Genomic DNA, 20,362 nt, shown 5'->3' with positions numbered 1-20,362 from the left:
AGTCTCATCTGAAGGCTCAGGAGGCTCTGCACCTGGTGTGGATGGGCCAAAGGAACCACTGTGCCTGGCCAAAGCGTCAGGTCCTCACCTCTCGCCCTCATTCTTTTATTCGTGCTCCCTTCCTCCCTTCCTATATCCACCCAGTAAATAGTTGCTGCCTGTCCACTCTGACTGAGCAAGGCTCTAGGCACTGGGATTATCAGGGAAGTCAGACATTAGACAGATAGATATGCAAGCGAGTAATAACCACAGCTGTGGTGAGCGCTATGAAGAAGAGGCACCAGGGCCAGGAGAGCACCCACTGGGGGTGGGGAGTAGATCTGAGCTGGGGAGTCGGGAGGGTGGTTGGAGAGCACTCATGACTTAACAATAGGCATCTTGTGTGTGTCTGCGTGAGAGAGAGACATACACACACACACACACACACACACACAAAGACACAGACTGAGAGACAGACAGAGAGAGACACTCCACAGCACACAGGGCTTACACCAGCCGTCTAACTACTGCAGACGGGAAACTGAGGCCCAGAGAGGCAAAGGCAATGGCTGATGGTGCTCGGCAGAGGAGACGAAGAGCAGGCCTGACCAGTCACAGGCTCGTCTGGACCCACCAGAGCTGCCACCAGGAAGGCCAAGGCTAAGGAATTCTGTAGCCAGGCACTGAAGGTGACACTGCTGGCTGAGCTCACAAAACACCTATGAACAGGAGTTCTCTGCAAACCCACTGATGCCTGTCAGTGGCCCACAATGTCCCGTGGGCCAGTCTGGCTCCCCCCCTTCTGATGCTTTAGTGGAGAAGAGGAAAGATGGGCTTGGTGTAGCGGTGCTTCTTCCTAGGAGGGCCTGGGTGGGGGGCCACCACTCAAGAGTCTCATTCAAATAGAAATCCCATTCCTCAAGAGAAGCTACCCCACCTTTGAGCAGTCAAGCGTCTCCAACTGTCTTCCAAAGGAAAATGTAAACTGGATGCTGGTGGGAGAGGAAAACCTACTGCTCAGTCATCTAAAACCAGAACCTACCCAACGGAATCCTGACTAGCCATCTCCACCCTGGTCCCACTTGAACCCACTACAAGGACTTCCTGTCTGTCCACGGAGGGCAGGCTGCAGGCACCGCCAATTCCTACCTTGGCAGGCAGGGCGCAACCTGCCCAGGGGCAGCCTGCATTCAACCTGGCTCCCTACTCGATGGCTCCCTGCTGGCCCAGCTCCACTCTCCCCGGCTCTCGCCTGGACACAAGTGGCTTACGAGTGTGTGGCCCTGCACACACCCAACACCTGGGGGCAGGACAGAATGTTCCGTCTGCGCCCAGGCATTGGGTGCCCATGCAGGAGCATAGCCTCTGTCCTTTCCATGGACAGAGAAAGGACCTGGGACATGGCGGCTGCTGGAGAGCCCTGCCAGCCAAACCTGGGCAAGGGCAAGCCTGGCCAGGGTATGCAAAGCCTCCTGGGGCGTTGCCCCCACACTCCCCTTCATGTGTGGAGTCAGGGGGCTATGGTTTGGGGAGCAGGGAGGTCATGGAAACAACAAAGCCCTGCCCCTGGCCTGAGGCCCTGCCACCCTCAGGCTCAGCGTTGGTTTTGAGAGCCAATCCGGATGTCAGGTGAAAGCTCTGGACTAACTGTTTTCAAAACCTCTGCAGTGGAGCCCATTTTTCAAACAGGTATCCATCACCAGAGACCAACAGCCACAGAACAAAGGAAGCTATCTAAGCTGACAGAGTGGGAGCTGACCGGGCCCCGGGCAACCCCTGCAGAGGAGGACAGCAGCTCACACTGGCCCATGGCACTGGAGCCGGAATCACACCGAGGCCCTGGGCTGTGGGCGCCATGGTGCCCAAGTGCACCTTGCACGGCCAGAGGCAGCTGTCATGTTGCTGAGCAGCTATCTCCATTGGGCCCAACTCTCCTGTGCTCACAGGCCCTCCTTGGCAATGCAGCCTGCCTGTCACGGGCCTCTAGAATTTTCTGTGCCTCCTGCCCTGCCTCCAGGGATGTGTCCTTTCCACAAGTCACGGCTGTGGCACCTGCCTGCCTGTTGGCCTGGCCTTCCTCCAGAGCTGAGTCTGAGTCTACAATAGTTCCCTGGCCTCAGCAGCCACAGAGATCAAGAAGCCCACACAGCTGCTGCCAGCCCACCCCGCCGGTTTTGGGGGGGGGTTGCTGTTGCTGTTCCTGCTCCTGCTCCTGGTAGGGGCAGAGGGGGGCCACTGGATGGAAGCTGGAGGTAGTCAGGGAAGAGCCTGCAGAAGGGATAGCATCTCAGGAGAACCCAAAAGGGAAGCTGGATTTCATGTTCCCTCATTGAACACTTTCGGGTTGCCTGCCAGCGTGACCTTGCCCACCTCTGGCCACGCCCGATGGGACTAGGGCTGGGTACCTGCTCCAGACGGCACTGAAGCCTCCCACTCAGGAATGTGAAACTGGACAGAGAGAGAGCAGCATGAGGCCAGGCAAGCCAGGTCAGGCCCAGGGGAGAACAAAGTTGTGGAGGAACAAAGAAGCCAGTCTGCAGAAGGAAAGGAAAGGAAAGGAGAGGAAACGAAGGGGACCCTGGGAGGGAGCCAGAAATGGGAAGCCAGAGGGAGCAGCTGCTGACACATCCTGTCCCTCCAGGACGCGCCCTGAGCGCAGCCCCTTACTTTTACTTGAGGCAGTTTGAGTGGGTTTTTTTCCCTGCCACCAACTGACCCTGAATAGAAAGCCATGACAAAACAATAATTTTAAAAATATTACTGAACAGTCCCATGCCTATAAAGGTGTGTCCAGCACAGTCAGGAGACATCCGGACATGCATGAGAACATCACACACTTTTCTATCAACTAGAGATTCAGCCTGAAGATCCAGGGGGGCAGCAGGTGGCAGTGACACCTGTATTTGTCACCTGCACCACGAGGTTCTCTCTCACCTAAAGTTGTTTTGTATTCTTTTACTTTATCATTATTGTTACTGTTACTTATCATCACAACCATCTTGTGATAGACTATTCTTTCCTTTGATGGGCTGAGAAATTGAGGTTAGAGGGATTGAGGACCCTGTCCAAAGTCACAAAGGGACCCAGCGAAGCCAGGATCCCAAAGGTTGCACCCCTTTTATTAGTCACAGCCCTTCAAGCCACGGAGCAAGTGAGATTCTGCTCTGCTGGGGGTGGGGGTATTGGGGGTGGGGAAGGTGCAACAAACAGAGCCAGCCTTCTAGTTCCATAGCCCAGAACACCCAGCCTTGACCTTTCCAAGTTTATCTCCCAATCGAAGGTCTAACTGGCAGAGTGAGATGCAGGAGGTGCCCAGAGAGATGTCCCAGTTCCACATGCCTTGGGTTTAGGTCACGCATTCCAACCTGCCCCCAGACCCTCTGCCTCGGGAACTAGTGACACAGTGAGTGAGCCACAGCCTTGTCTGCATCAGGGCCTGGAGCTCATGCCTGCAGCTCCACAAGCAGGTTAACAGCTGCGTGGCAACAAAGCATAATCCTTTCCAATCGGTAACTAATTACAAAGCAAAGTGCTGTCATGCCCTTTAGTTACCAAGGAAGCAATTAATAACCAAGATACTTGCCCCGGCAGGGAAATGATACTTAAACCACCTTAATGGTAAGACTATGTCAAATAAAGACTGACCTTTTTGTCTACTTTTTCTTGTCAAATGACTCTGACCTTCTGATCCTACACATCCTCTTATAAAGGACCCCGTCCCGATAAAAAAAAAAAAAAAAAGTTCAGGCCCTGGTTGACGTACCTCAGTCGATTGAGCGTGGGCCTGCAAACCAAAGGATCATGGTTCGATTCCCAGTCCGGGCACATGCCTGGGTTGCGGGCCAGTTCCTGGCAGGGGATGCACGAGAGGCAGCCATACATTGATATTTCTCTCCCTCTCTCCTTCCCTTCCCCTCTAAAGATAAATAAAATATATTTTTAAAAAGTTCAGAATGCCTATTTTTCTACTGAAATAAGGGGACCACCTCTGGGCTGGCTCTTGGGCTTAGCAGGCAGACAGAGGCTCCTATGGGAAGAGCAAGGTCAGAACAGACACTGGCTGTTCTCCTTACAGTGAAAATCCATCTCTCTTTTTCTGAGAATCAAGCATCAATCTCCTTGAATCCTGCACAGATATTCAAACTCGCTGGTGACCCATTTCCCCTGAGCCTGTATCAGTGGGCACTGATTTATATGGGTGCCGCACAGATAAGCCACTGCCATCCGTATGGGTCACGGATCACATCTAAATCCAAATGGTCGATACCTCTTACAGAACAAAACTACTTTGCTAAGTTCTTCTCTGGTGGCTCCTTTGCTAGTGTGGACACTTGAGAATTGATGCCAACTCAGGGCCCATCCTTGACCCTGCAGGGCCCCCTGGCAAGGCCACGCCATCAGAGGTCCCCATCCTTCAGTGACCTCTTGCTCTGTGCCAAGCCTGCTTCTTCGGGAAGGGTTCCCTCCCAGGGGAGGAGTGCTGACTCCAGACTGGACACACCCCAGCCTTCTCTGCTGGGAGCCCACGTGTCCCCGTTTCTCAGCCCCTCCCTTCCCTTTCCCAGCTCCCTCACATCCTCTTGGACACCAGGGAGCGTATGGAGTCCTTGCAATAAATCTCAATCCAATGCAGCATTAAATTTTCAGATGTGTTCATAGTACTTGGGTTGTTATTTTTTTTAAAGGAAGCTTTATCTTTTAAAGATATATCCTTAATACTGACAAACAGAATGACACAATGACTGCGAATGGCTTCAAAATGATACAGGATGGGGAAGAAGGCGGAGGCATAGAGACAAGATTGAGCAGATAACTGGGTGACAGGAATGTGCAGGTTCCTGACACACTTCTGTTCCACTTCTGCTTATGTCTTAAATTATCCATAACAACAACAAAGGTTTTTAAAATCCTATCACCGGATTTTGCAACATCCTTGAATCCAACTGTCCTACCTAAGGCTTTTACCTCTTACCCTCTTTCAATGGACACATGTTTACTGAGCAACAACTGCACACGAGGTTCTGCTGAAACTGCAAAGTAAAAGCAAGTGGCGACCCGGGTAATGAGTGAGCACCGAGAAGAGTCTGAGGAGGGAGCACAGAAGGCAGCCTGACCATCCACATTTTGAAGGGTTTGGGTGGGATCAGCCCCTCCATCCTGCAACCCGAGGGCCAAGAACCAAGGGGCAGGATGTGTGATGCCTCACACCTGCACCAGAAGCACGAAGGAAGAACTGAGACCACAAGGGCTGCAGGCCTGGGCATTTGGACACTGAGCCCTGCTTAATCCGAAGGGCTCAAAAGCAGAATCCAGTGTCCCCTCCGAACTAGGCTTAGATAGCATTTGTTGGTTCTGAGGGCTGTGTGGCATTCTTGGGAAAGCCAGAATTCACAGCCAAAGCGGGCAGGGAACACCCACCTTGAGCTGCTGACCGTGAGCAATGGCTGCCCTTCCGGGTACCACTGAATGTCCAGCTGGGGCCCCCCGAAGCCAGTCCCTCTGCTCAGCCACGCCCTTCACCACTACCTGTTTCACTGACCCGAAATTCAGACCCATGTTCCCACCCTCTCAGGTCAGGTGAGGACCGCGAAGAGTCTGACCAGCCGAGGCCACGGCACTCCCCATACAGACACAACACCTCTTCTTGGGCAGAAAAAAATGGCTGCACCTACACCTGGAAGGCAGGGGCCAAGAATCGATGTACAAATGCACCTGGTGAGCACCCTACACAATCCTTTTTTTCTCTGGATCCAGAACATTAAAAAAGGGATAGTCACACAGAATTAAACCCTCATTATTCCACGGAAAGCATGGGATCTGTAAGTGGGAGAAACAAACCAGCTGTGGCAAGCAACCCAGGAGTCTGGGCAGACCCTGTTTCTCTAAATGAGCTCCATGGGGGGCTGGATCCATGGGGGATCCATTCCATGAGACCCCTGCATGGAATGCTTATTAAAAATGGGAATTTCTGGGAGCCACCTGGCCATCAGATCAAAATCTTGGTGATCCTCTCTTAAGAATTTTAACACGCTCACTCTAGGGGATTTCATGTCCACCCAAGTTAGAGAAAAGTTATTGTGTTGTTTAATCCATGCCAGTCAATATTTTGCTAACTTAATGAGCTCACAAGAGACTTCATTATACCCTCTGAGAAGCTAAGCAGATGGGGCTTCTCCTTGCAGCTGTGGGGTCTGAGAGTTAATAGTCTGCACGTGGCTATGTTTTCCTTTTGTTCTGAGAAGGGTATACACCCATGTCCCTGCCCGGTCACTAGAGAGGGAATACAAAGGAGGTGGCCAAGGAAGAACTCACTGTGGTACAGTGCTTGCAGGTGTTTTCCAAGCACCAAGGAGCAACTCCCCCCAACAAGGAAGCCCACACTTCGGGAAGCCATTCCTTCTATAGGAAGAGAAGAATGTTGAGTGGACCAAGGAGACACCACCATTTCTCCAGCCACTTACATCCCAAGGCACAGAGGCAGCAGGTTCTCCAGGATCCGTGTACAGAGCCAGAACCACCCCACTCTCCCCAGGATGTACTTCCACCTTGGGGGACCACAGCCAACAGGGACAGCAGCAAGGCCTTCTAAGTCCTACCTTTTAGAGGGTTTTCATTGTGGAGCCAAAGGATGGCAGGCCACCCAGATGTTCTTTAGGGTCAGCCCCCAGGGCCCCCAGCCACCCAAGCCCCCCTCACCCACTGAGAGACGTCAGTTGGCCTTGGCTGCTCTAAGGGCAGAATCTGGGCTGCTTGGGAACCTTCCAAGTGCTGGGCTGTGATATCAGAATGGGATTATGACATCACTGGGGGGGCTGCCCAGCCTGGGGGAAAAGGGCAGGAGAGAGGGAACCCCTGAGGGGCTGGATTAGTGTCCCCACCTTGAAGTAAGGCCCAAGACAGAGAGCTGGCTGGCTCTGTATTCCATTCTTACAACCGCGCCACCACCGCCCCCCCAGCGCCCTGCGGGGAGGCGAACCTGAAGATCTGAATATGATTCTCAAGTACAGAGAGGTCGGTTGCGAGCCGGACAACCTGCTGGTACTTCCTTAGTCCCCAGTTCAGCAGCAAAGTGAACAAACCATCCTCTGGCTCCCCCCTGTGTCAAGTGAAAGAATATTCTCTATTTTCTGACTGGGAAGTTCAACTCTGGTCCCCACCTGGAGTCAGGAGCAGAGCCCTCAAGTGGGCTGGCTGTGGAGGGCTGCCCTTCCCCGACCCCAGGGATATAGTTAAAAGCAGGGAGATGAAAGGCAGGATACCCTTTATATCTGAATTTCAGATACACAGGAAATAAATTTTAGTATAAGTATGCCCCAACTATCGCATGGGACACATTTATGCAAATGTATTATTTGTTGTGTATTTGAAGTTCAAATTAAGCTGGGTGACTTATATTTTTATTTGCTAAATATGGCGATGATACCCACGGAGATTTTTTCCTTAAATACAGGGCCCCCAGTGCTGCTCTCATTCATTTGGATTTGTCAGGGCAGGGCAACTTGGGAACCTGTGTTATTTTTAAGCTTCCAAAGTGACTATTATCAATAACTACAGCTAACTTTTTCCGGGCGCTTACCAAGCCATGTGCTAAGTCCTTTTTATGCATTATCTAGGTTAATCCTCACTGCATCTCTAAGAGGTGGTTCTGTTAGTCAGCCTGCTTTACAGAGGAATGAGACTAAAGACAGCAAGCAACTTGCCCAAGGTCACACAGTCAGGCAGCCGTGGTTTTGAACCCAGGAAGGCTGGCTCTGACTGACCTAGAAATCTCTGAATCGGAAGGACCCTGGGAAGGGTCTATAGAAGCCTCCAGCTGACTGACAAATGGGGACTCTGAGGTTCTGGGAAGGCCATGTTTGCACTAAACACTCTGCAACTGCGTGTGAAGGGCTGAGCCAGGCTGCGGAAAACAGGCGTCTGGTCCAGGGAGGGGGCTGGCTCAGGGGGCACGTCCAGAACAGCCTCTCCTTGAAGGCTAAGCAAACCTAAGGGGAAGCAGGTCCTGGGAAGGGGCTAGGTGCTAGGGAAGAGGATTTGCAGGCAAGAGGTTCAGCATGCACGCTGGCCTGGCAGCAAGAGAGCTTGCCAGTGAGCACGGGGGAAGCTGGGCCGATCTGGAGGGCAGGGGAGGGCCAAAGGAGGACTGTTCGTCAAAACTGCATTTTATTTTCAAATTAATGTGCAGTAAATTTACCTTTTTTGTACAGTTATACACATTTTAACATATGTATAGATTCACGACACACCCCCACAAGCAGGATATAGAGCTCCCTTGCCCCCAAACGCTTCCTCATGCCATAACTTTGTATCACCCTCCCCGCACCCCTCACTGCTGGCAACCTCTGACCTGTTCTTCATCTCTATAGTTTTAGCCTGTTCCAAATGGTCAGATAAATGGAATCATACAGCTTTTTAAAAGTGTCTTCTTTCGCTCAGCGTAATTCCTTGGAGATTCATCCAAGTTGCTCACTCACTGTCACCGCTGAGTAGTATGCCACTGTATGAACGTACATTGTACAAAAGGTTTGTGCAACCATCTACCCACTGAAGCACATTGGTGTCGTTTCCATTATCTTGCTATTAAAAACAATGCTATGAACATGGGTGCACGGGTTTTCGTGTGACCGTAAATTTCCATTTCTCTGGGATGAATGTGCAGGGCTGTGGCTGCCGGGTCACACGGTAAGCGCATGCTGAGTTTTGTAAGAAACCGCTAAACTGTTTCCCAAAATGGCTACTCCCAACAGCAACTGACCCTCGCTGGCATTTAGTACTCTCGTTACTTTAAAATTTGAACTGCTCTAGTAAGTGTGTCAATATCTCATTTTGATCTTAATCTGCACTGCTCTAATAGCTAGTGAAAATGAACAACTTTTCATGTGCTTATCTGCCATCTGTGTCTTTTCTTCAGTGAAATATCTGTTTTTGTTTGTGTACACTTTATAATTAGATTGTATTTTTTACTGTTAAGTTTTGAGAATTCTATGTATATTCTAGATACCAGCCCTTTGTCAGACAAGCTGCTTGCCAATATTGAAATTTTCTCTCAGTCTGTACTTTGTCTTTTCATCCTTTTAACAGACTTTTGCAATGCAAAAGTTTTTAAATTTTGGAGTCCAAAATATGGACTCCATATTATTAACTTTTTAAATAAGTTTTTAATCTTGGAGTCCAACTTACTAATTTTTTTCCATGGAGCATGCCTTTCATGTCTTAGACATGATGTCTAAGAATTCTTCACCAAGCCCTGGCTGGTGTAGCTCAGTGGATTGAGCGCGGGCCTGTGAACCAGACAATCGCGGTTCGATTCCCAGTCAGGGCACATGCCTGGGTTGCAGGCCAGTTCCCAGCAGGGGACGCACGAGAAGCAACCATACATTGATGTTTCTCTTCCTCTCTCCTTTCTTCCCCTCTAAAGATAAATAAATAAAATATTTTTAAAAAGTGATTTAAAAAAAAAAAGAATTCTTCACCAAGCCCGGGGTCCTGATTATGGACGTATGTCATGAATCTGTACATGTGTTAAAATGCATATAACTGTACCCCAAAAAGTGTAAAACTTACTGCATACCAATGTGAAAATAAAATGCAAGTCTGACCAGCAGCCTTTCTTTGGCTCTCCCCTGCCCTCCAGATCTGTCCAGCCTCCCCCACCAGGCCCTGTGCACCCTCAGAAGGGCCTGGATCCGCCAGCAGGTGGCAGCTGTAGACACCAGATAGGCGTTCCCAAGTCAAACCTCACACTTCAGAAGCTACTTACACAGCAAACCAACCAGGCCCAGTGGCTCATTGGAACATCAGAAAACTCTGCATCCTTCCTCATATGGGTTTCTCTAGTAGCACACAGGAAAGGGCTGTGATCTCACGAATAAGAACAAACTGTCTTGAAAAGCTGCTTGGTCCCACTGCGAGCTCCAGTCTCTCTGGTTGATACAGGGTGCAGCCAAGGGGGGGCCCAGAGAAGATTTGGAATAGTGTCCAGAACGCAAAGTATACAGGAATATTGGAGGAAATATTAAGATGTCCTCACCCCCCCCCCAGGTGTCAGTTGGGGGAAGGGATGAATGGAGCAGGGCCATTGAGAGCTGTTTTGCATAGCAACAGTTTTGTAGCTAACCTCTGGAACGGCATTTAACATATCTGTAACCTTTAACTGGTTTCATAGATATGTTAAATAGCTGTGACCAAGTTTTGGGCCAGGGAGAAGTGAGTGGTGGAAGGAACCAGGCTAGAATAGAGAATTGGGGGCTGCTTCTCTGAGAGAGTGCCTGCGAGAGAGCCATGTAGCTTTAGCAGAATGGCTGCTACCCAGGCTAGAATTGGGAGCTGCTTCTCGGAGGGCTGCTTGAGAGCCATGTGGCTTTAGCAAAGTGAGGAGCTAACCAGGCTGGAAACTGGGGCTGCTTCTCGGAGAGAGTGCCTGCGAGAGAGCCATGTGGCTTTAGCAGAGTGAGGACCCCCTCTTGGCCAGATGAGGGGGAGAGTCACGCTATTTAGAAAGATGTAGACCCCTGTAGCCATTAGGAGGGAGAGCCATGCAGTTTCAGCAGAGTGCAGACCCCCTCTTGGCCAGGTGGAAGAGAAAACCACGCAACTTTGCCAGAATGGAGATCCCTGCGGCCAGGTGAAGAAGAAAGACGCGGCTTTGGTAGAAGAGGCCCACACGGCTTTGGCGTGCTCCCTTTGGCTGAGTAGCCTGGAAAGCAGGAGAGACTTTGACTAGAACTTGGTACAAAGAACTCTTGCCAGTGGAAGGTGCCGCATGACTTTGGATTAATTGGAGATCCTGCCTGGACAGGCAGGCGACACAGCTCACGTGCCAGCGGCCTGGGAGAAAAACGGACGTGTGCTCTTTTCCTGATTTACGGTACCCGGAGTTGGGACAGTGGGAGAAGGGAGCGCTGTGTGTGTGTGTGTAGGTGTATATCCTTAAAGACTTTAATATTTTAATGAAGGCATTAGGCCTAAATAGCATTAAATAAACATTTTATTTCCTTTTCACAAATCTCTGGCATTGAGAGATGTGTTTCCAATTGGCAGCGAACAGAAGGACCTTAAGATTTTAGTATATCGTCCTTGGGAGGGGCCCCTATTTTCTGTAGCAGTTTTTGGCATCCCTCGGTGGGCCAAGTATTGCCCCCCCCTCGGACCCTTTGTTCGGTAACATGGTGACACTGGGCCAAGCCTGTCACCAGTCTAGCAGAAAGGTCCTAGGATCAGCCAAGCAGGACATCACCTGAGGCCCCAGCCATGCACTCGCTGCTCCCAGACTCCCCAGGCCTGGTGTGCCGGGTGGCTGCCTCCTGTGCAGGTGTAGATGTTGTTTGCCGCACTGATACTTACTGTTTCCTTCCTTCTGCCGGCTTTGGGTCTAACTTGGTGTTCTTTACCTAGTTCCTGAAGATGTAAGGTTTGGTTACTGACTGCAGATTTTCCTCCTTTTTAAATGTACCATCGTACAGCCACAACCTTCCCACCGAGCACTGCCTTTGCTATACCCCATACATTTTTTGGAATGTTTTCATCTTCATTCATCGCAAAGTATTTTCTAATTTCCCTTGTGATGTCACCTTTGACTCATTTGTTGTTTAGAGTATGATGTTTAATTTCTGCATATTTGTGAATTTTCAAATGCTCCTTCTTTCATTGATTTCTAGCTCCATTCCACTATGGAATGTGTACGATTTCAGTCTTCTTAACATTACTGAGACTTGTTTGGGGACCTAGCACAGAGTCTGTCCTGGAGGGTGCTCCCCGTGTATCTTAGAAGAATGCATCCTACTGCTGGTGGCTGGGGTGTTCTGTACATGTCCGTTCAGTCCTGTTGGTTTATAGCACTTAAGAGTTGTGCACAGTGCCGTTATACGACCAAATTCCCACTTTTAACATGGCCTTCTGTTTAAAGAACTGACTGGAGGCAGGAAGACAGTGAGGAGGGTTGCAGATGTCAGATAAGAGGAGAGGGGATCAGGGGGTAGCAGAGAAGCTGGAGGACAGCAGCTGGAAAGCTGGCTTCCTACTGGGTGACACGTGTTCTACAACTTGGGAAGGGACAGAGAGGCCTCAGGACGACCTGAAGCGATCTGTCCGGAGTACTGGGTATGCCCGTGGCCCAGCTGGTCACCATCAGCCGGACAAGGAGAACCTCACCAGGCAGACTTCCCTCATTCAGGGTCACCTGAAGCTGACTCCAAGCAGAAGGTTACAAACCACAACTCCCCAGCGTGAGCCTGAGAACCGTGGGAGAAGGCCGCTGCAAGGGCCCTCACTGGCACTATTCTTCAGGAAACAATCAGGTGGCCTCACTCTTTATATACATAAGCGCAGTACCTGCCTGAAGGCTTCTCCCTCAATACATGAGTTCATGCTTCAAAAAGCCAAAAGGAGAGGAATCCTACCGCTTGTAACTGACATGTAGCATGCGGTACCTAGAGTTGTGCTTGAATGTCTGTCCCGTGTCCTTACCCAGAAAGCTAACGGCTTGGAAACACACGACGTGAACTGCGTCTCCAGCCCCTGGCAAGCCTAGGGGGCATGCAGGGAAGAAAGGGGGGCCTGAGGCGGCTCCCTTCCCCAGGTCCTGGCTTCCCCTAGAGGAGGTTCAGACTAGCAGCCCCTAGCGCTGCCCAGGTGTTACAAGCACTTTCGCCCCGCTGCAAAAGAAACCCCCTCCCACTGGCTGTCCCAGGAAAACTGTTCCAGAATGATGAATCCAGTAAATGCTACCTGCTACATTATGTTCAGAACTTCCTAGAAAATGAAGCGATTTGTTATTTATTTTTCTTGGGAGAAGCTGGAAAGAGGAAGCTAGTTCTTCCATGAGCCCCCGTGTCCCCACACTTTGCCAACAGCATTGTCCTGAGCCCAGTCACATCACTGGCCACAGTGGCTTTCCACAGGCATCCCCACTGAGACCACTTGTCCCATGCCAGAGAGATGGCCCTGATGCCCTCCTTCACCACGAAATGGAGTGGCACCCTGGGGACCCCTCGCCAAGCTCAGCACCACATGAGTGCTGACCCCGAGGAAAAGAGTCACTGTGGTGGGGGAACCCACGCTCCAAAAGGGTGAGACTGAAGGAGAAGATCAGGCTGATGATATTCAGTGACCTTCAATTTGCACTGAGAAGCCAGCGTTGAGGCAGAAGCAAGGCAGGGAGGTAGGGCATGGGGCATGGTGACCAACGTCCCTGCTTTGCATTACATCTCCTTCCACAGGACTCGCTGGCTCCCCCACCAGCCTATGAGGTAATCCCGGAGAGCAGGGGCTGTGCCTCATTCTCACCTGGAGTCCTTCCTCCATGATAAAAAAAAAAAAAGCACAGCTCTGTGGACATATACACTGTTCTGCTTATAAATGTGGAAGGATCACAGCTTCCCAATCCCCCATCTCTATCTGTGTGGATTCAGGTTTCACCCAACAGAAACACTGGCTCCACTGCTGGGGGTGGGCAAGGCTGTGGGCGGGCAGGCAGGCATCTCACGCGCTGTCTCAGGCATCTAAATGGAGCAGCCCCCATGGAAGGCAGCTTGACAAGCTCTCAGAATTACAAATGCACATTCCCGTGTACCCAGTAGCCCCAACTTCCTAGGGCACACACTTCATTTGCACTTGTACACACGTGACACGGATCGCGAAGTTACTCACTGAAGAGCAAAGAAACCCATGTGGTCATCAACAGGCTACAGGTTATAAATCACGGGATGTCCATACAATGAAACACTACACTGGTATAAAAACAAGGAGGAAAATTTTAGGTACTGATAGGGAAACAAGATATACTGTTAAATGGGGAGAAAAGCAAAGTGGGGAACTGCATGTACTTTAAAACAAGTGCCTGCTCAAATATATACGCAAAGACACGAGACACTGGCAGCTCTGGCTGCCTCTGGGTAGGAGAGCAGGGAGGGGAGGCTGGGGGCAGAGACGGGGAGAAGTCACTCCACGTGCTTTTGAAGCCACTGGTTTATGAATCATACAAAGACATTATGTATTTTTAAAAAGAAATGTATTAAAGTAAAAAGTAAAATGTCTTGCTCAGGACACAAGAGTGGGCGGTGCACCTGGGAGAAAGTCTAGCCCGAGGCCCAGGTGCACGGTCCTGGGCTCCCACCCATGACTGCTGCTTCTGCAGCTGACCCTCTGTGGCATCCGGACAGTCTTCTCAAGTCCAGAAACTGGCTTCTTCCAAAGAGGGGCAACGGGCCCCACCCACAACAAACATCTCCATCCTCTGAACTGCCAGCCACCCCGACCACGTAAGCACCTCCCTGCTGAGGACCCACGGAGCCAAGTGGGAAGGATGAACACACACCTCGACCTTCCAAGGCTGGAGTAAACTGGGTCTCCTGGTTACCACCATCCCCCAAACGCTTTCAGCTCCCACTCTTTCCAGACACATCATACTGCACATCATACATCCACTGCACCAAGCGCTCACTACCTGAATGGCTGTTCATCATGCGGACAGCCTTGGCCTTGGCCAGCTCCAGGGCGGTGATCCACTGCTGCCGCTCCACCTCCGAGCTGGCCTTGAGGTGGTAGGTCCTTGCCCCACTGGTCAGCACGATACCGCAAGAATCCTCTGTGTCAAAGTGCGTGGTGGACAGGTTGATGGTGCCACGGCAGGTGTGGGCCATTTCACCCTGATTTCTGTAGGATGCAAGAGAAGGAATGGGGTGAGGCTCCCAAATTCCATAGCTCCAGACTGAAGAAAGCCTCAGGGACCCTTGGAGCTGGGAGATGATGCCTGTTGGGACTGACTGGGAGAGACTTGGTCAAGGGGCACTCAGGGGCAGAATGCCAGAGGGACAAGGGCCTGCATGGGTGCCACGGGCAGGGCTTGCCTGCTGTGGTCTGAGCCCTCGAAGACATTGGAGGTGGAGAAGGGTGACTCCCCAGGGTCCTGGTAGGTGGCACAGACCTCCAACGCCACCCCAGGCTCTTCCCACTAAGCCTGAGAACAACAGAGGTGGAACAGGAAAGAAACCTGCCACTAAAGCAGAGATTAGAGGCCCAGAACTCCAGGGGTCAACTTGACAGCACCCCCTGCTGGGGGTGACCTGGGGACCGAGATCCACAGAGCCAGGATGCCACCATCCTCCTCTAGCTCCACAGCAAAGGCGAGGGCTGAGTCAACACATACTGCCTTATGACAAGGGACTGATGGCCCTCTGTTACAAGGTCACAGAGCTAATGGTACCAAAGTAAGGGGAAGTGGAGGCCACGTACAACTGTGACCAGTGTCTGCAAAATGAGCTCCAACTCTCACGACTACTTAACTCACTTAACTCACTTAACTCACTACTTAACTCACTCTCCCTTAGAGACTCGAAGGGAATTCAGAACCCCCAAGACCCCTCTTTCCATAGAAGGTGCTGGAAAAGGAAGAGCAACTGATCAGCAGGCCACAGTGCCGATGGCAATGGCTCATGTGGCAATTTTGCTGCCTTTCAATGCTCATTTATTTTCCCTGGCTGTCATCACCTGTCATTTTTTTTTAGATGTCTCTGCCAGTTCTGAAGTCAAATGACATGGTACTTGCTAAGACATTCATCTTGCATCTGAGCAGCTGCTGCCTTTTCTGATTCCCTCCTGCTTTGACATTCCTTAGTGGAGATGACGCAATCTGTACCTGAAGAAAGGCCGAGTTCCTGGGTGCTGACATCTTCCGCTTGAAGGAAACGCATTCTAAGTTACAAAACGGTCAATGCTGGGCGTGCCTGTTGGAAGCCTACGGTTTTAGATTCAAGGACCTTTCAGGCTAGAGAGTATTCAGGTGTTAAATAGTATCATAATCACCATATTTTGCTGTGTATGACATGTACCCACGTTTTTGCATGCCTTATGCATGGGATTATTATACCCATGATTATACCCACAGTATGTAATCATTATACCCATGCCTAATGCACATGTTTATTTTGCCCTAAAAATGTGGGCAAAAAAGTGTGCATTATACACGACAAAAGACAGTAACCCAAAATGCCACTAAGGCTTAGTTCAAAAAAAGAAGCAGGGTGGTGGCAGTGCTCTGGGCAAAGGGAAAGCAGGGGCAAAAAGACTGTGACTCTGAGGCAAGAAGGAGTTTACGGCTTTCGAAGAAGAGAAAAAGTCTGCGTGTGGCCGGAGCATTGAGAATAAGACAGTAGATGAGGAAAAAATGATGCTGGAAAATCAGGCAGGGACCAAGTACAGTGCCTTGTAGGCCACACAACGTACACAGATTTTTAACCCAAAACTAAAATAGTGGGCCTCCTGGGCCTGCTGCCAGGAAAGAAACAAGGATGACCTGGAGTTCCAGAAGCTCCCGAGGAAAACGGGAATAAAAGTGCCGCGCGCAAGGTGGGAGACGGAAGCCAGGCCGCTGTGCGAGATCAGGGCTGAGCTGGAAGATAGCCAGTGGCTGCTGTCCTGGGTCACAACCCATTGCTAAGCTAAACATCCACGCATCTGTACTGATGTAAGTAAATAATTGAAGGAGTAAGTATATGGGGAAGAAGGGACAGATCTTCCTTAATAAGATTACAGGGAATTATAGAAATAGAAAAATCATTAAATGCAATGTGGGATCCTGGATTGAATCATAAAATAGAAAGAAGCCATTAGTGGAAAAGCTTATGAAATACAAATAAGGTTTGTAATAGTCTTATAGCAACATTAATGTCCATTGTACTTTGGTGGGGTGAGATGTTTACTTTAGAGGAAGCTGGAGGAAGAGTATATGGGGGCTCTGCACTTTTCTGTGAGTCTGAGTTATTTTGAAACAAAAAGAAAACTTAATGATGCCATCATTTCTTCCCAGGGTCATAGATGGTAAGAAGTTTTGTAACCAGAACCTGAACCGCCCGGCCCTCAGGCTTAGAGACTGGGTTGGAGATATTCCCAAAGTCACTGAAGGACTGAAGCCCCCAGCCCCCAGCCCCCAGCCTAAAGCCTGCTTCTGGAGTGAGCTCTCCACGGGGGAGGTTCTATAACAATCACTAGACCAAGAAGACGAGAGCGGTGAGTGAGGCTCGGGGCAGGGCGGGGAGCAGGTAGAGAATTTCCCAGTCAGGACAAGCCTGAAAAACCAAAGCGCAAACATCCTTGAAGAAAATCAATGCTCAGAGGATGAATCACTTGAGACCAAACAAAATGATCAGAACGGTATAAAAAAATTAATGTAACTAGGTTTAGGATTCTCAAAGAAGAAGGAATAATATCCAATAAAAGGAACAATATTTGTGAAACAAAAGTAGGTAAAAATGAAACGAGAATGGGTAGATATGAAAAAGTAACAAAAGAATTTCAGAAAATGAAGATACAGCAGATAAGCTGGACCACCCACCTAGCACCCAAATCCAAATTTAACTTGAACTCATGGTAATTAGAGCTACTTTTCATTTCAGGACTTGAGGAGCTTCATTTTTCAGTTTTATTTTTCTCTTATTTGGAAGAACTCATACAGAGGCAGTTGTGAATTTGGGTCTAAACTCCCTTTAAAATGATCAAGTTTCAATGCACTGTCCCATCCTGGAATTTAGCTGTGCTCTTTTTTTCTTCCATTTAGATGTTCTGTGGCCAATCCATTCTCCGCCAGTAGCCCAAGTGATATTTTTTGTCCTGTTTACTCAAGTCTTTAAAAATTTCAAAGGCTTCCAATTCGGTCCTGAAAGGGCCTAAAATTCATGGACATATCTTAAAATTCAGATTGCTTTTGGGAGTGGGGCACCCACCCACGTTGCATATAAAAGGGTCTGTTTCTCCCACTGCGAGTTTTGGCTACGGAAAGGCTCGCCCTGAAGGTCTACCCTCCAGAGCCACCCCAAACCTCTCTGGGGTGGGGAGGTTCAGGCCCCATTCACGGCACACTGTAAGCTGCAGTGGCAACGCCTCGCCCAACTGGGGCCTTTGGAGGCACATGACTCAGAACCATCTATTTTCCCTGAGGCTGGGCAGCTTCAGTGGCCTCGCTACCACAAGACAAACCCGTGCCTAGTAGGCACTGGGGCCACCCCCAACCTGAGTGGGGTAAGCAGCCTGTCCTTAATTTCTAGGATGAGTTTCCTGGCTCCCACAGCACCACTGTCCACAGCTATCAAATCCTCATCTGCTGGCTTTGATTCCCATGCAACACGGCCTCAGACCAAGTCACCCATTTCAGCCAAGGAGGTGCACCAATGACTCCCGACTGGCGAATTCACTGGTCTCATCATGAGCACTGTCATCCATCAGGGGTAGCCCGTCTGACAGACAATGGGACAGCCTACTGAAGGCTCGGCTGAGGACCTGACTGGGGAGGTGGCTTCCGGGCTCGAGCTTCTGTCCTCCAGGATGCAGTCCACGCCTTGAACTGACAACTGGCATTCGTTGCCACGTCCTCTGTAACTGCAGCAGGTGCAACCGGGAGTGGCCCTGCTCACCATCACACATAGCAACCTCTTGCAGAGTTTGAACTTCCCACTCCCGTGCACTTGGCCTCAGCTGGGTTAGGGGTTCTAGTTCAAGGCTGAGGGCGGAATGTGGCAATAAGGCTTCCCACGGAATGGAAAGCTAACTCTACCGCGTGGCCACCTTTTACTTCTCATATCAGGGAGGAGCAGATCAAAAGGAGAGTGACTATACTGCGGGGTCACTTAAGCTAATTGCCATGAAGAATTAGGTTAGTGACACATAAGGGGAAGGGAGAAGAATGTCTGGATAGAGCTCAGGGGCTTCCCTGGGTCATCTCTTAACACTTCCATGCCTGGTAATGGCTGTTGACGGGTAAGGCAACAGGGAACTCTCTCAGGGCGAACGGCACAGACCAGGCAGAGTGAACAGGATCTAGAACAGGAGGTGAAGCAGGGAGGCCGCGAGTATCAGTTACAGTGTCAGGACCAGCCACACAGCAGAGGATGAGCTTGTTTCACAACCTTCTTGCTTCGGTTCCCAGGTGTCCACCGCTAGACACCAGGAAGGGCACTCTGTCACTGACTGGGACTTGCCCCTGTCATCTCAGAGAAGGACTAGAGATGACTTCATCTTCTCAGGAGGATGTAAGTCCCCACATCACAGTAGGAGAGCTGACACCATGGCAGGGCACAGTGGACCTAAGTCGCGCAAGGTCTGGGGAGTACTGGACACAAACCTTGTGTGCCTTCTCAGACTCCCTGGACCGCATCCTTCTCTGTCTCTCTCCGTTGGTGTCTTATCCTTGTCCAGTGGTCCCTCCACTTCTGGACGTGCATAAAATGCCACAGTGAGAAATGGGGGGTGGAAGTGAATGGGGAAGATAAATTCCCCCTCTGCTCTTCCCTCTGCAGGCTGCTCGGAGGAACGTTTTCTCCCCGCACGCCTTCTAGAGAAGTCCACGCACCCTGTGTCTCTGCCGCTCACTGAGCTGCGGCGTCCGGCAAGGTCACGCACTGTACTGCCTTGTCACTGTTCTCTCTCCTCTGCCTCACTTTCCGTTTCTGCACCACTGCCCTGGGATTGCATCTCCCAAGCAAAGTGAGCTCTTTAATCTTTGCCTTGGGCTATGTTTTCTAGAGAACCTTCACAGAAATGCTCATGGACAAAAAAAAAAAAGGGCAGTAAATCTGAAACCAGACACATGGAAGGACAAAGCTATTAATCTGGGGCAAAGCACGTAGCCCGGGTGACTTTCGTTCAACTCTAGCTCCAGCTGACTCTGAGGTGCTTTGAGAACATTCCCACCAACAGTCCTTCTAAATTCGAATTCAGCAAGCACTTCCTGTGGGCTACTATATAAAGAAACTGTGTTAGAAACTGGAGAAAGCATAGATATTAAGATAAATTAGACACATTTTGAGGCCTCAAGGAATGATTCATCTTGTGAAACAGACAGGCCTATAAATTGCAAGCTACTATTTAATACGCAGAGGGAAATAAATCCAAAATAAAGGGCATGTTCATTATGAAAATTTATTGAGCTATCTACCCTTAATGATTTACCATTTTTCTGTATATATGCTACCCATATGCAGTATGTTCTATGTTACAGATATATCAGTTGTCCATGCAATGTTGGCTTCAAATACAAATTCAAAATAAAAGAATAAGCTGTCAGTGGTAGGAGCTCAGGAAACAGAATGACCGTTCTGTCCCAGAGGGACCAGGCGGGTACACTGATGCAGTCTCAGACAACAGGCAGACTCTGCCCCGGCAAAGACTAGGAGGGCCCGGCCAACCCACAACAGGGCGCTGGGGGAACGTGGCTCTGGGAAGGCGCAGAGACCCAGAGCAGCTGAAGGCGAGAGTCCAGCCATGGCCCAGAGTGACATGGGTGTTGTAAATTAAACTGCACCCCCCAGAAAGATATGTTGAAGTCCTAGCCCCCAGCACCTGTGGATGTGACCTAGTTTAGAAATAGAGTCTTTGAAGATATGATCAAGTTAAG

General features: G+C 50.1%; 1 protein-coding gene across 4 annotated transcripts in view; it reads right to left on the bottom strand.

The window, feature by feature from the left end:
* The window catches only part of OSBP2 (oxysterol binding protein 2), a 137,127-nt gene that overhangs the window by 92,789 nt on the left and 23,976 nt on the right, over window positions 1-20,362 (bottom strand). For all 4 annotated transcript variants that reach the window (XM_037052524.1, XM_037052526.1, XM_037052523.1 and 1 more), the window contains exon 2: window positions 14,423-14,631. In XM_037052524.1, the coding sequence (XP_036908419.1) occupies window positions 14,423-14,631 (209 nt within the window). The remainder of the gene's footprint in view (window positions 1-14,422; window positions 14,632-20,362) is intronic.

This window comes from Sturnira hondurensis, unplaced genomic scaffold, assembly GCF_014824575.4.
Source record: "Sturnira hondurensis isolate 20B ecotype Veracruz unplaced genomic scaffold, ASM1482457v3 Scaffold0007406, whole genome shotgun sequence".
NCBI classification, from domain to species: domain Eukaryota; kingdom Metazoa; phylum Chordata; class Mammalia; order Chiroptera; family Phyllostomidae; genus Sturnira; species Sturnira hondurensis.
Note: the sequence above shows the minus strand (reverse complement) of the source record. Positions and strands in the feature narration are given on the sequence as shown.